The following is a 15,704-nucleotide window of genomic DNA, read 5'->3' on the forward strand; positions in this document are numbered from 1 at the left end:
TTAATAGCAGTAAATGTTGTTGAAAAATCTCTACTAGGTGACTCTAGTTTATTAAATGTTTTGCGAAGTTTGAATTTTCCCACTTTTTAAAAAGGTAATTGTTTTTAAAAATTTTGAAATTAAATTTTAGCGTTGTAATTGTGTTTATGACAATTTTTAGTTTAACTAATAAATTTTAACAGTAGTAAATGTTGTTAACAATTCACCTTATTTCGCCGGAAGTTAGGCTAATCTCGGGATACGTGGAGGGGGGGGGGAGGTAATTTCGTAAAACTTTGAGATTGGGATGATTTAAAATAGAATACAATTTTTTTAACGGCCAATTGTAAAGTGAAGTATATAACATTACAGCCGGTATTGAGTTTTCCGTGCCTTGGTGAATATTTCTTTTTTTTTAATGGTGGCGCGCTTAAAAAACGCACGTGTTGTTTGTGCCGTGGTATGCCAATTAGTAATTCAAATTTAAATCATGCGTATGATTTAGTATCATTTCGTTGCAGACGAACGCTGGTACTTAGTTCTAGATGAGACATTAGTGGCGTCACATAATTTTCAGGTAGTTTGAGTGCCAGTTTTTTTAGTCTACGGAAAGAACGAATTTGATTTAGAAGACGTCACGTTGTGTAAAGTGTAGTGCACCAACGGATATAGAGTGCGAAAGTTGGGTAGATTATTTTTAGTGTGTATTTTAACATTTGAGTAGGTACCACAAGAAGCAGCCGAGGATGAATACCGTGGTGTCACGGGAAAAGTGGTTAAGAGTAGGTTGAGTTAAAGCAGCAGAAAGTGTTAATGGTGATAAAAATGAATTAACGAACAATAATAAATCAAGATTTTATTCCGATTTTCAGTACAGAGTTTCTAATTGGTATCGGCAAGAACTTTTCAAAATAGGATGCATCGTGAAAAGGTACTTAAGTAATTATGAATTCCTTAGAACAAAGTCTTTAAACGAATGCATCACCATGTTGACAAGTTGCTTGTAGTCGATTTTATAAGTGTCGTTTTATTCGCGGGGAAGGTTAAAAAGGGGATTATTTGGAGTTGAAGGATGGCGTAGGCAACAGGGATTGTTGCCGAGAGTCTTTAGGCGAGATGGACTGTTGAACCTTGACTGTGTATTCCAGAAGAGTCCTCGGAGGGGTTGGCCAGATGACTGAATAGTCCGGAGCGGTCCTTGGAAGGGTCGGCCAAATGAAACACCCCCCCCCCCTTAGCGTCCTTGGAGGGGTGAGCCAGTTGAAGAATCTGACCACGTACTTCAGATGAGCGGTAGAACGGAGCGGTCCTTGGAAGGGTTGGCCGGATGAAAATACTGAGTGGCTATTCCAGTAGCATCCTTGGAGGGGTGAGCCAGTTGTAGAATCCGACTTGGTATTGCAGATGAGCGGTAGACCGACTTGATGACTTGAAGAACCGAGGTATATGGTACATGACGCATTTGGACGAGAAAGTGAAGACTGATGACTAATGGGTTTGGACTGAGGTATATATACCAACGAGAAAGATGATTTAAAAAAGAAGTTTGACCTATTTTTGCCCTACCCAATAAAAAAAGTTATGAGTAATTTTTTTGTGAAGAAATTTGATTGGTCCATTTTGTTGTAAAGAGGGCGCTTGGTGGAATTTCTGACGTCACATGATTTTTATAGGAATTAGTGCAATTAAAGGGTCTCTAAAGAGGTCGGCGGACCGTTGGAATTTTTTTTTTTTGGAAACGTCGTTATTGACGTCACAATCCCCGGGGGTGAGCAAAACGAAAGTCTTTCCTTCTAGCAAACGCAGCGGGGGTCTCGGACTATCGCGGGTCAGAGCTGAGGAAACGCCGAAGCAGAGCGGCACTCAACCAATCACAAGAGAGGGGAGGATGGGTGGGGTGAGTTTTTTAAAAAAAAAATTCAACGGTCCGCCGATCACTTTACAGTCCCTTTAAGGCTTACTAGTAATCATCGAGGGGCTACTCACTAAAAAACTCATTGGTTCTTTAAAAGGTGAGACGCTGCCAAATGCTTAGTATAAGGCTTCTCATATTACACGGCACCAGCAAGTTTAACTGAAACGTACTTTTTGTTTTAATATCTATATACTTTTGTTTATACTTTATGAATGTACTATAGAATGAATAAAATTAAGTCATTGTTCTTTGATTTAATGAATCTCATTTTTCGTTGCTTTTCTTGACAATAAAGTTAAAGGCATATATTGATGTAATAAGTCCTCTTAACATGAACCTGATACAGAGAATAAAGTTATGAAAGAAGATTAAACAACCCTTTTTCCATTTATAAGACGCGATAAGTAGGCCTGGGCATAAGTCTATGTTGCATGTGTATTAATTAAGCGTTACGTATCCGTAAATGATGTCTCTTTTAAATGATACTTTGTACTTTGATATTGAAGTTACGTTTAGCACTCTTCCTGTGCCAGTGATGTGGTGGCGCAGTGGGTAGGGTACCAGTAAGCCACACCGCGAACCCCGGTTCGATTCCCGGCTAGGGAAGTGGTATTTATGTGAAAGTCGTGGCTCTTTTAAATGGTACATCGTGTTTTGGTAAATTGAAGTTCAATTTATCACGATAGTTATTCCAGTGGTGTGGTGGCGCAGTTGGTAGCGTCGTCGATATACACACCACGGAGCCGGGTTCGAACCCCGGTAGAAACAAAAACAAAATCTGACTGAGATGAGTTGGCGCCATCTCCTAGTCCTGCCTGAACATGGGAGGTCAGAAAACGGGGGTTGGGCCCCCCTCCCCCGGCCTTTTTTTTCGATGAATTTCTATTTTGTTTTTGTAGCTTACTATGGTTCAAATTTGAGCGAGTAAAGTTATTTTGCATAAGATTCAGGCTTCCTTGAAATGGCATATCCTATAACAATCACTTGGAAAACCAATCGGAATCAGTTGGAAAAGTAACTGAAATCTTTTGGATAATCGACTTTATAAACACTTGGAATAATGTATCAATGGAATATATTTCAAAATAAACACTTGCTTTAACATTTAAAACATATTATTTCATAAAATTCTTTCTATTTATAAGCTTACTAATTATAGTTATGGCTATGTTATAGAAACTTGATTGGTACCCTTTGAATACAAGTAGAAGTATATAGGTATTATTATTTTGAGAAAAGTGTTAAAGAATTCACCCCATCTGAAGTTTGATGTGCAGGAGAGCAAACACCGACGGGAAACACCGGGTGCCTTTGCAGCAAGTTAAAGTATAAGATTCACTACATTAAAGTGCTTTCTCAATATAACAGAACAAGTGAGTCGAATAATAAACAGAATAAATGGCTTGATTTCCGACTTAAAATTCCCACGGAAATTTGGGCAAAATTATTATATAGTTTCAAGTGATTTATAATTTATTTTTCTTCTGTGGTAGGCACTCTTTTTCAAAAGTGTATCTCTTTATTCTCTTTTCTGAAGGTCTAATACACTATTGCTATTATTATTATTATTATTATTATTATGATATAACTATTAACTTCCGGTATTAGTAATCACGTGACATGTGTAAATTGGCTATCAGTAGACAAAAAATAGGCTTTAGATAAGGCTATGTAAATAAGATAGTGAAATGTTTACGTCACGCAACATATAAGTCCTCAAGTACCTAATATATCATTCATTTCCCAGTCGGCCTTCAAGGAGAACACTTCGTATATTAAGGGCTTTCGTATATTAAGGGCTTCTCTTTGATCAGACGATCGGTTTTCGGATCATGGTTGCGCTGAAAAATGTCAACACCAAGGGTCTGTCTCGGTAAAAAAGGATTGAATGAAACGAAATTAAATATAAATATCTTCTTTCGAAAAAGAGAGTTAAGGACGTCTGATGCAAGACACGTCAAAGAGAAAACAACCAAGACCCTTCTGATTGACATCTTTCATTGTGATCACCGAAACGATATATTCATTATCAAAACCCACCAATTTAGTAGGATAACAGGTAAATGAGATTTGAACTGCCTGATCTAAGATCTCAAGTTCCGGTCTCCTTTCTCCTTAGAACCCAAACTACAATTAAATTTTGGGACATATCACTTTGTTACTGAATCTCCGTTTATAACAGTCCTCTGTTCAAGAAGTTTGATTCATAACAAGGGCTACGCTACAGAAGACGTTGCGCAGTTGGTAGCGTATCAGTGTGCCACGCCGCGAACCCCGGTTCGAATCCCGGCGAGGGAAGTGATATTTATGTGAAAGTCGTGGCTATTTTAAATGGTACATCGCGCTTTGGTAAACTGAAGTTCAATTTATCACGATAGTTATTCAAGTGGTGTGGTGGCGCAGTTGGTAGCGTCGTCAATACACACACCACGGACCCGGGTTCGAACCCCGGGGACGACAAAAACAAATCTGACTGAGATGAGTTGGCGCCATCTCGTAATCCTGCCTAAACATGGGAAGTCAGAATTCGGGGGGGTGGGGCCCCCCCCGGCCTTTTTTTTCGATGAATTTCTATTTTGTTTTTGTTACTTTTCTATTTTGTTTTACTAGCTTACTATGTTTAATTAGTATATAGAGGCGGTGGTTAGTAGTACCTATGCCACCGCCTTTATTAAATTAAGCTAGTAAAACAAAAAAAATAACAGAAATTAGTAACAAAAACAAATAGAAAATCATCGAAAAAAAATGCCGGGGGGGGCCCCACCCCCCCGATTTCTGACTTCCCATGTTTAGGCAGGATTACGAGATGGCGCCAACTCATCTCAGTCAGATTTGTTTTTGTCGTCCCCGGGGTTCGAACCCGGGTCCGTGGTGTGTGTATTGACGACGCTACCAACTGCGCCACCACACCACTTGAATAACTATCGTGATAAATTGAACTTCAGTTTACCAAAGCGCGATGTACCATTTAAAATAGTCACGACTTTCACATAAATACCACTTCCCTCGCCGGGAATCGAACCGGGGTTCGCGGCGTGGCACACTGATACGCTACCAACTGCGCAACGTCTTCTGTAGCGTAGCCCTTGTTATGAATCAAACTTCTTGAACAGAGGACTGTTATAAACGGAGATTCAGTAACAAAGTGATATGTCCCAACATTTAATTGTAGTTTGGGTTCTAAGGAGAAAGGAGACCGGAACTTGAGATCTTAGATCAGGCAGTTCAAATCTCATTTACCTGTTATCCTACTAAATTGGTGGGTTTTGATAATGTATATATCGTTTCGGTGATCACAATGAAAGATATCAATCAGAAGGGTCTTGGTTGTTTTCTCTTTGACGTGTCTTGGATCAGACGTCCATAACTCTCTTTTTCGAGAGAAGATATTTATATTTAATTTCTTTTCATTCAACGCTATTTTACCAAGACAGACCATTGGCGTTGACATTTTTCAGCGCAACCCAGATCCGAAAACCGATCGTCTGATCAAAGAGAAGTTTTCTCTTTGAAGGCCGACTGGGAAATGAATGATATTTTATGTACTTGAGCGCTTATAAGTTGCGTGCATGACGTAAACATTTCATTATCTTATTTACATAGTCTTATCTAAAGCCTATTTTTTGTCTACTGATTACACAAGTCACGTGGTCTGATGGTCCATTTTACCAAACGCCTGACGAGCGCGGACCATGGTTCAAATCTGAGCGAGTAAAGTTATTTTGCATAAGATTCAGGCTTCCATGAAATGGCATATCCTATTACAATCACTTGGAAAACCAATCGGAATCAGTTGGAAAAGTAACTGAAATCTTTTGGATAATCGACTTTATAAACACTTGGAATAATGTATCAATGGAATATATTTCAAAATAAACACTTGGAATAATGTATCAATGGAATATATTTCAAAATAAACACTTGCTTTAACATTTAAAACATATTATTTCATAAAATTCTTTCTATTTATAAGCTTACTAATTATAGTTATGGCTATGTTATAGAAACTTGATTGGTACCCTTTGAATACAAGTAGAAGTATATATTATTATTTTGAGAAAAGTGTTAAAGAATTCACCCCATCTGAAGTTTGATGTGCAGGAGAGCAAACACCGACGGGAAACACCGGGTGCCTTTGCAGCAAGTTAAAGTATAAGATTCACTACATTAAAGTGCTTTCTCAATATAACAGAACAAGTGAGTCGAATAATAAACAGAATAAATGGCTTGATTTCCGACTTAAAATTCCCACGGAAATTTGGGCAAAATTATTATATAGTTTCAAGTGATTTATAATTTATTTTTCTTCTGTGGTAGGCACTCTTTTTCAAAAGTGTATCTCTTTATTCTCTTTTCTGAAGGTCTAATACACTATTGCTATTATTATTATTATTATTATTATTATGATATAACTATTAACTTCCGGTATTAGTAATCACGTGACATGTGTAAATTGGCTATCAGTAGACAAAAACAAATGTGACTGAGATGAGTTGGCGCCATCTCGTAATCCTGCCTAAACATGGGAAGTCAGAATTCGGGGGGGTGGGGCCCCCCCGGCATTTTTTTTCGATGAATTTCCATTTTGTTTTTGTTACATTTCCATTTTGTTTTTGTTACTTTTCTATTTTGTTTTACTAGCTTACTATGTTTAATTAGTATATAGGGGCGGTGGTTAGTAGTACCTATGCCACCGCCTTTATTAAATTAAGCTAGTAGTATGTATAATGCCGGTTATAAATTGAGGTACAGTGCCAAAGCATAAAGTCACCACACCGCTGCTGGCACTTGCGTGGTAAAATGAACTTCAATATCAAATCACTCTAAAATTAACACTGCCTAAATAATTAAACCTTGCTATTAATTAAAATAATGAAATGTTAATTGGATGGATGGATGGCTTTGTGTTATAGAAGGTCGTACTAGGCTTAACGTTTCGCGTTGATTTCACCGTGTCAACGGTGGAACTTCCCTACTTCCGATATTGACTTCGAAAGTCAGGATTACGAGAAACTGATCAAGGAACAATGTTGACCTGTCGCCGCCTCAGAGAGAATGAAAAACTAAACAAGCAACTTCCGTCTTTTATAGTAAATTCCGTCGTTGGGGGCGCTTCGAAGTGTCACGTGGGCGCCAATTCAAATAAGAGAACGCGCCTAATTAAAATTGATGGGGATTAAGGCTTACTAGTAATCATCGAGGGGCTACTCACTAACAACTCGATAGTGATTTTAAACGGGATTGGAATTATGCGTTACTTAGGGGCTGCTGGTTATTATTATTTTACTAATTAGGAGCTAAACGAAGCTAAACGAAGCTAAACGAAGCTAAACGAAGCTAAACGAACCTAAACGAAGCTAAACGAAGCTAAGCGAAGCTAAACGAAGCTAAACGAAGCTAAACGAAGCTAAACGAAGCTAAACGAAGCTAAACGAACCTAAACGAAGCTAAACGAAGCTAAACGAAGCTAGACGAAGCTAAACGAAGATAAACGAACCTAAACGAAGCTAAACGAAGCTAAACGAAGCTAGACGAAGCTAAACGAAGCTAAACGAAGCTAAACGAAGCTAAACGAACCTAAACGAAGCTAGACGAAGCTAAACGAAGCTAAACGAAGCTAGACGAAGCTAAACGAAGCTAAACGAAGCTAAACGAAGCTAAACGAAGCTAGACGAAGCTAAACGAAGCTAAACGAAGCTAAACGAAGCTAAACGAACCTAGACGAAGCTAGACGAAGCTAAACGAAGCTAAACGAAGCTAAACGAAGCCAAACGAAGCTAAACGAAACTAAACGAAGCTAAACGAAGCTAAACGAACCTAAACGAAGCTAGACGAAGCTAGACGAAGCTAAACGAAGTTAAACGAAGCTAAACGAAGCCAAACGAAGCTAAACGAAGCTAAACGAAGCTAAATGAAGCTAAACGAACCTAAACGAACCTAAACGAAGCTAAACGAAGCTAAACGAAGCTAAACGAAGCTAAACGAAGCTAAACGAAGCTAAACGAAACTAAACGAACCTAGACGAAGCTAAACGAAGCTAGACGAAGCTAAACGAAGCTAAACGAAGCTAAACGAAGCTAGACGAAGCTAAACGAAGCTAAACGAAGCTAGACGAAGCTAGACGAAGCTAAACGAAGCTAAACGAAGCTAAACGAAGCTAAACGAAGCCAAACGAAGCTAAACGAAGCTAAACGAAGCTAAACGAAGCTAAACGAACCTAAACGAACCTAAACGAAGCTAAACGAAGCTAAACGAAGCTAAACGAAGCTAAACGAAGCTAAACGAAACTAAACGAACCTAAGCGAAGCTAGACGAAGCTAGACGAAGCTAGACGAAGCTAAACGAAGCTAAACGAAGCTAAACGAAGCCAAACGAAGCTAAACGAAGCTAAACGAAGCTAAACGAAGCTAAACGAAGCTAAACGAACCTAAACGAAGCTAAACGAAGCTAAACGAACCTAAACGAACCTAAACGAAGCTAAACGAAGCTAAACGAAGCTAAACGAAGCTAAACGAAACTAAACGAAGCTAAACGAAGCTAGACGAAGCTAGACGAAGCTAGACCTCCCATGTTCAGGCAGGACTAGGAGTTGGCGCCAAGTCATCTCAGTCAGATTTTGTTTTTGTTTCTACCGGGGTTCGAACCCGGCTCCGTGGTGTGTATATCGACGACGCTACCAATTGCGCCACCACACCACTGGAATAACTTGCGTGATAAATTGAACTTCAATTTACCAAAGCACGATGTACCATTTAAAATAGTCACGACTTTCACATAAATACCACTTCCCTCGCCGGGAATCGAACCGGGGTTCGCGGTGTGGCTTACTGGTACGCTACCCACTGCGTCACCACATCACTGGTACGACAGGAGTGCTAACTATAACTTCAATAGAAAGTACATAGTATCATTTAAAAGAGACATCATTTACGGACACGTAACGCTTAATTAATACACATGCAACATAGACTTATGCCCAGGCCTACTTATCGCGTCTTATAAATGGAAAAAGGATTGTTTAATCTTCTTTCATAACTTTATTCTCTGTATCAGGTTCATGTTAAGAGGATTACATCAATATATGCCTTTAACTTTATTGTCAAGAAAAGCAACGAAAAATGAGATTCATTAAATCAAAGAACAATGACTTAATTTTATTTATTCTATAGTACATTCATAAAGTATAAACAAAAGTATATAGATATTAAAACAAAAAGTACGTTTCGGTTAAACTTGCTGGTGCCGTGTAATATGAGAAGCCTTATACTAAGCATTTGGCAGCGTCTCACCTTTTAAAGAACCAATGAGTTTTTTAGTGAGTAGCCCCTCGATGATTACTAGTAAGCCTTAAAGGGACTGTAAAGTGATCGGCGGACCGTTGAATTTTTTAAAAAAAAAAACTCACCCCACCCATCCTCCCCTCTCTTGTGATTGGTTGAGTTCCGCTCTGCTTCGGCGTTTCCTCAGCTCTGACCCGCGATAGTCCGAGACCCCCGCTGCGTTTGCTAGAAGGAAAGACTTTCGTTTTGCTCACCCCCGGGGATCGTGACGTCAATAACGACGTTTTCAAAAAAAAAAAAAAAATTCCAACGGTCCGCCGACCTCTTTAGAGACCCTTTAATTGCACTAATTCATGTGACGTCAGAAATTCCACCAAGCGCCCTCTTTACAACAAAACGGACCAATCAAATTTCTTCACCAAAAAATTACTCATAACTTTTTAATTGAGTAGGGCAAAAATAGGTCAAACTTCTTTTTTAAATCATCTTTCTCGTTGGTATATATACCTCAGCCGAAACCCATTAGTCATCAGTCTTCACTTTCTCGTCCAATTGCTTCATGTACCATATACCTCAAGTCATCAAGTCGGTCTACCGCTCATCTGCAATACCAAGTCGGATTCTTCAACTGGCTCACCCCTCCAAGGACGCTACTGGAATAGCCACTCGGTATTTTCATCCGGCCAACCTTTCCAAGGACCGCTCCGTTCTACCGCTCATCTGGAGTACGTGGTCAGATTCTTGAACTGGCTCACCCCTCCAAGGACGCTACTGGACTAGCCACTCAGTATTTTCATCCGGCCAACCAGTCCAAGGACCGCTCCGGTCTACCGCTCATCTGGAATACGTCATCAGATTCTTCAACTGGCTCACCCCTCCAAGGACGCTAAGGGGGGGGGGGGGGGGTTTATCTGGCCGATCCTTCCAATGACCGCTCCGGACTACTTAGTCATCTGGCCAACCCCTCCGAGGACTCTTCTGGAATACACAATCAAGGTTCAACAGTCCATCTCGCCTAAAGACTCTCGGCAACAATTCCTGTTGCCTACGCCATCCTTCAACTCCAAATAATCCTCTTTTTAACCTTGCCCGCGAATAAAACGACACCTATAAAATCGACTACAACCAACTTGTCAACATGGTAATGCATTCGTTTAAACAGCTTTGTTCTAAGAATTTATAATTACATAAGTACCTTTTCACGGTGCTTCCTATTTTGAAAGGTTCTTGCCAATACCATTGAAAATTCTGTACTGAAAATCTGAATAAAATCGTGATTTATTATATTGTTTGTTTGTTAATTCATTTATATCACCATTAACCTTTCTGCTGCATTGAAGACTCCCCATCAATTTTAAATAGGCGCCTTCTCTTATTTGAATTAGCGCCCACGTGACACTTCGAAGCGCCCCCAACGACGGAATTTACTATAAAAGACGGAAGCTGCTTGTTTAGTTTTTCATTCCCTCTGAGCCTAGTCTGAGGCGGCGACAGGTCAACATTGTTCCTTGATCAGTTTCTTGTAATCCTGACTTTCGAAGTCAATATCGGTCGGATGTAGGGAAGTTCCGTCATTGACACGGTGAAATCAACGCGAAACGGTAAGCCTAGTACGAACTTCTCTAATACAAAGCCATGCAGTTAGCATTTCATTATTTTAATTTATAGCAAGGTTTAATTATTTAGGCAGTGTTAATTATAGTGCGATTTGAAGTTCATTTTACCACGCAAGTGCCAGCAGTGGTGTGGTGGCTTTGTGCTTTGGCACTGTAGCTCAATTTATAACCGGCACTATACATCGAAAGCGGTGGCGCGATCGGTAGCGTACCTATCACCCAGACTACCAACCCGGGTTCAAACCCCGGCGAGGGGTTTGGTATTTATATAAAAATGGTCCCTTTTTAATGATTCTTTGTGCTTCAATAATTCTAAAGCATATTCAAACGCTCAAGTACAAACATACCTGTAAACTTACTCGCTAAGTATAGTGCGTCAACGACTTTTGTGTTTTCAATACTACTTACTCTTCCTTAATTCTAATGTACATATTAAAGAAATAAATAAATAAAAACAATTTTGTAGGGGAAACTAGGAGCTAATCGTCTATTAATTTGCTGTTCCACTTCTTTCTTACAAGTAGCACAAAATACACTCTCCTAGCGCAATGTTATTCAATTACAATCTTCGCAAACTCTGCTTCATCATGACAAACCTCAATAAGCACCCACCTCAAACATATAAGATGCAATTCCATGTCGCAGCAATGCTCCAATTCGCAGATTTTTGACCGAAGGCGCAAACATTGCCCACCCTGTGTCACGAACCCGATAACTCTTTCGGCCCAGTTTTCATGGTTTTGTTTTAGTGTTAAAAACGAAAATTCCTTTAAAATTACATAAAATGCTGTTATATCTAATTTGATATTGCACCATTATGGCAAATTGCTAGCAGCCAATGCAAAATGATAGGAATTTAAACATGTCTCAGCGCTATATCTCTCTCTCTCGCGCGCGCTCCCTCTTTCTGGCAAGTGTCTTGCCAACGTCCGTGGTCGTGGCTAATCGTGTGGCCAGCAGGACTTGCTTCGTGTACCATGATAACCCCTCATGGAATAAGTATGCGTCTATCGTAAGGGCATAGCTATAGCATCGATAACTTCTCAGGTCTTATGTTTCCTAATCGACTAGAAATATCATAAGTTTATAAGATATGTTCCATAAGTATGTCATTACCCATACTTCGTAATGTTAGAGGCTTAATGAGAGCTAGTCCAAGAACGACGTGAGAATTGACTACACTCGGTTTTGCAGTCCATCCTCCTCTTTAGTCTGTACTAAGCCTTTGACAAGGCCTCACTACGCGTCGCTTTACAAGAATCTATGACGTTTCACCTACGTCACTTCATGACAAGCTCTCATTAACGAGTGACACACTTATGGAACATATCTTATAAACTTATGGAAATATCAATAAGCATTCTTCAAAAGTTTGGTATACAGAGGTCTTATTAAAATATTATAATTACATAAAATTTTTCTGTACATAAATTATTACCAGGTATGCTTTTTAATAATCATAAAATTCATTTTTTAACGCAATTGATTAATAAATGTAATTAATTCGTTCTAGCGCGAGTGCTTACGGAATACGAAAGTACAGTTTAATTAAAAAAGAACCTTGTCTGTAAAATAATTAATAAATTAGAACTCTCATGAATTTAACTATAAGTATATGAATAAATTAATATTTTTACCAATATTCCTTTTGAAGCTCTTTTTTCAGCGTGTTTCGATTCGGTCTTTCTTTCTCGTAATGGTACTTGTGGTGGTGGCGTCCGAACTTATAAGGATATTAGTTAATTTTAATAATATGCTAAGTATTGTTTTTATCAAATTAGAATTAACTTCACACCTTTAGGTTTTTCTTGAGGGGAACCCTCGTTTGGAGTGCTGGATACTGGAATTTTTTTCTTAAACGAGGCGCGCTGAAATCAAAACAAAAATATTAAGTTATTGTAAGAAAGATTTACTCGTTTTCAAACAAGAAAACGAGTTATCTTTGTATCATGATAACCCTATATTGCAAAAGTATGTGTGTACCGCGAGCATTTATAGCATCGACATGAGAGAAAATCGTAGAGACCTCAGCGCCATTTTCGTTTCTCCTCGCAGTGGGAGATGGCTTACGTTTCTGGCAGAAGTCCTAACTTTTTATAAAGGATGCTTGCTCATAGCTAATATCCTTTCGAACCAAACTTACGGAGAGTATGATAGACTTAAGGTATTTTAAAACCACACCACCGAACTTACAAAAATGCCAGAAATTCTTTTCGATTTGAGATGACTTGTTTTCTTTGGAACTGGAATTCTAGGGTAATCATTTTCGGGATTTTCTTGAGGTAGTTCGATTACAACAGCGTCTTTCTGTGATAAAACAATTTTTAAACTGTTAAAGTAAGAGTAAAGCAATAACTAACCTTCACGACATTTTCTTCATTCTTGACTTCCATCGCTAACTTCAAGCTGTTGGTTTCCGGATTATCAACTTCGTTTTCATCTTGCGCTTCCCTTTTAAAAAACTCCGGCATGCTTTTGCGAATGTTTGGGTCATTCTGAATAAAAGATTTTCATAAAAATATGTTGTCTTCATTTGAAACAAATTTAACCTTACCTTTCTTCCTTTGAAGCTGGTTCTCATGAAATCCAGTCGACGAAGTGAATTTGTTCTTTTCTTTATGTGCAAATAAGTATTAGAACATAGTATAAAACCACCTATTAACATAATTTAGACAAACCTTGGGTTCCTTGGCGGCTTCTTTTTCGACAGGTACTGATGTCGGTTTAGGTTCCGCAATCTTCTTGAAACTTTTCTGCGACATAATAGATAAATATTAGGGTTAACAACGGAAAACTCTTATCCGCGACTCACCACTTTCTTGATATTGACATAAAGACTTCCCCTTTTCGATGGCATGAAGTAATCGGGTAGACCAGCTTCGGGTATCTCTAGAGTCCGGCCATTACTAATACCTTCCGGAAGTCGAATGGACATTTCTTGTCCGTCTAAGGTGGGTAGAGCAACCTCGTGTCCTCCTGGAGTATGTTTTTGAGCGCTGGTGATAACCACTTCCGTGGCCAAGTCAAGAAAGTTGACTCGAGTGTACAAGTAATGGTCCAGAGTATTTGCCACAAAGATACGGTCACCAGGAAGGGCCCCTGGTTCTTCATCACCTTCCCCGAGGAATGGTATATGTTGTCCGTTGTACAAACCTATATGTCAGAGTTAAAAATGTATTCCTCAAGATCGGCCAAAGTGGCATCGCAAGATGGTAAATAGTAATACCCGGTTTGATTTCGATATTATAGGTCTTTGTGATTGGAACTACGTTAGTCCCTGAGCACTTGTCACAGGTGTAAGATGAATGGTCAACGTATCCTAGACCTTTGCAAGTTAGACACCGTTCTTCATTTTGTTTTTTACCATATCCTTTACAGGCGTCACAATCCTCGATCAAGTCTGTTGCTCAAGAAAATCGAACATATCAATACTTTGATAAACGCGTGTACAATATTTTAAATTTTAATTTTAACTGACCTTTACAACCTTCACAAAGGACATACTTTTGGACAGCAACTTTCTTGACGGCTCCGTTGTTAATCTCCTCTAGAGTAACGTCCAGTTTCTCCTTAACATCTTTGGTTCTTCTTCGATCAGCGTCAAAGTGCCGAAAGAGTTTTTCAAAATCCTCCCAAGTGAAACTAAAGTTTCGAAACTCGTCGGAAACCCCCTCGTAATTTTCTAAACCTTCTTCACCAGATTCGTCGTAGATTTTGCGAGTCTCCGGATCGGACAGGATCTTATACGCTTTACCAATCTCCTTGAACTAAAATTAAATAAAACTGATATCAGGGTTAAGCAATATAGCTTCCAATAAATGTATGTAAATTATTGCAAGTTATTGGACAAAACTTCAATGATAATATTTCATGATTTAAAATTTTAATCCAAATTTACTTACCTTATCCTCTGAATCGGGATTTTTATCAGGATGATACTTGAGAGCCAAACGCCTAAACGCTTTGGTCAAACGATTCGAATCCACGTCTCTATCAACACCCAAGACATCGTAATAGTCAGGTACCGGCGAAGCCAACTCTTCGGACGACATACTTAGATTCTAAATTTCTTCAAAATCACTTTTATAAAGGCGAAAAACCGTAACAAATAAAAACGCCCAACGGTTATGGCATCTTTCCCGAAATACAAAATTTGTACCGTTAATCTACGGAAACCGTACCTTTACCTTTCCCAGGGCTTCGAACCGTGGTTGTACTATTATTGATAAGATGTTTTTATCTTTCCACCTACAAACTAGCACCAAGTCTGAGGGGCCTCTTAAGTACTTGTAAAATATAGCTTCACATTGCGAAATAATAAGATATGACTTGGAAGCTGGCGGTGGTAAGATTATAGATAAATCAACAGGAATTTTGTTTTTGTCATAAATAAACCCCCCTTATAATTAGTTGTTTATCACGCCAAGAATTAATAACGTAGGCGTAGGAGTTAAATTTTATAAGAAATAATTTTAAGAAATTATCTAATTAATTTCCGTAAATTAATTGTAAAGATTACAATACAAAATTAACATAATTCAGCTTGAAATGTTTTACGTTTAAATGGTAATTTTGGTTTGTTCCATGTTTTTTCAAACCACAACAAGCGATCAATTCAATAATATCAGAAGCAGATAATAGAAGAGAAGTATTATATACTTCTGATAATATGTCGTTTTCATTGAAGCATATCTTCCACCCTCTAAGGTCACCTCTACACGTCACAATTAATATTTGGTTAAGTTCACAAAAGTAAAGCAACCAAATTAAGAAAATGTGCTTTTCATTGAAGTTATATCTTCCATTAATTAGATTTATCTATTACAATTTATGATTTCAATAGTAATTTTTCAAGGGTAATTTTTTGTTTTCGAGGGGCCAATCACTCCAGCATAAGTGGTGTACCCCCTGTAT

At 38.6% G+C, this 15,704-nt stretch overlaps 1 protein-coding gene and 1 long non-coding RNA gene across 3 annotated transcripts; one reads left to right on the forward strand and one right to left on the reverse strand.

Moving 5' to 3' along the window:
* The first annotated feature begins 273 nt into the window (after positions 1–273).
* Positions 274–12,119, forward strand: LOC149690597 (uncharacterized). The gene is made up of 3 exons (XR_016383768.1): positions 274–761; positions 10,560–10,775; positions 10,861–12,119. It is a non-coding gene; the product is annotated as an uncharacterized LOC149690597 (long non-coding RNA).
* Positions 12,120–12,161: 42 nt separating this feature from the next.
* Positions 12,162–15,573, reverse strand: LOC149690598 (dnaJ homolog subfamily A member 1-like). 2 transcript variants are annotated; one of them, XM_089870172.1, is made up of 12 exons: positions 14,972–15,573; positions 14,693–14,870; positions 14,269–14,557; positions 14,017–14,190; positions 13,603–13,943; positions 13,469–13,543; positions 13,345–13,404; positions 13,151–13,285; positions 12,984–13,097; positions 12,586–12,658; positions 12,428–12,513; positions 12,162–12,355 (listed from the first exon to the last, which is right to left on the reverse strand). In XM_089870172.1, the coding sequence occupies exons 2-12, from the start codon at positions 14,840–14,842 to the stop codon at positions 12,335–12,337; spliced, it is 1,518 nt and encodes a 505-aa protein (XP_089726298.1). In that variant the 5' UTR covers positions 14,843–14,870; positions 14,972–15,573; the 3' UTR covers positions 12,162–12,334. The 2 variants fall into 2 exon arrangements, with proteins under 2 accessions (XP_089726298.1, XP_089726297.1); XM_089870171.1 differs by having other exon boundaries at positions 14,693–15,573.
* Between the last annotated feature and the right edge of the window lie 131 nt (positions 15,574–15,704).

This window comes from Phalangium opilio, unplaced genomic scaffold (assembly GCF_054372755.1).
Source record: "Phalangium opilio isolate 3A_F unplaced genomic scaffold, DU_Popi_V2 ptg000031l_1, whole genome shotgun sequence".
NCBI lineage: Eukaryota > Metazoa > Arthropoda > Arachnida > Opiliones > Phalangiidae > Phalangium > Phalangium opilio.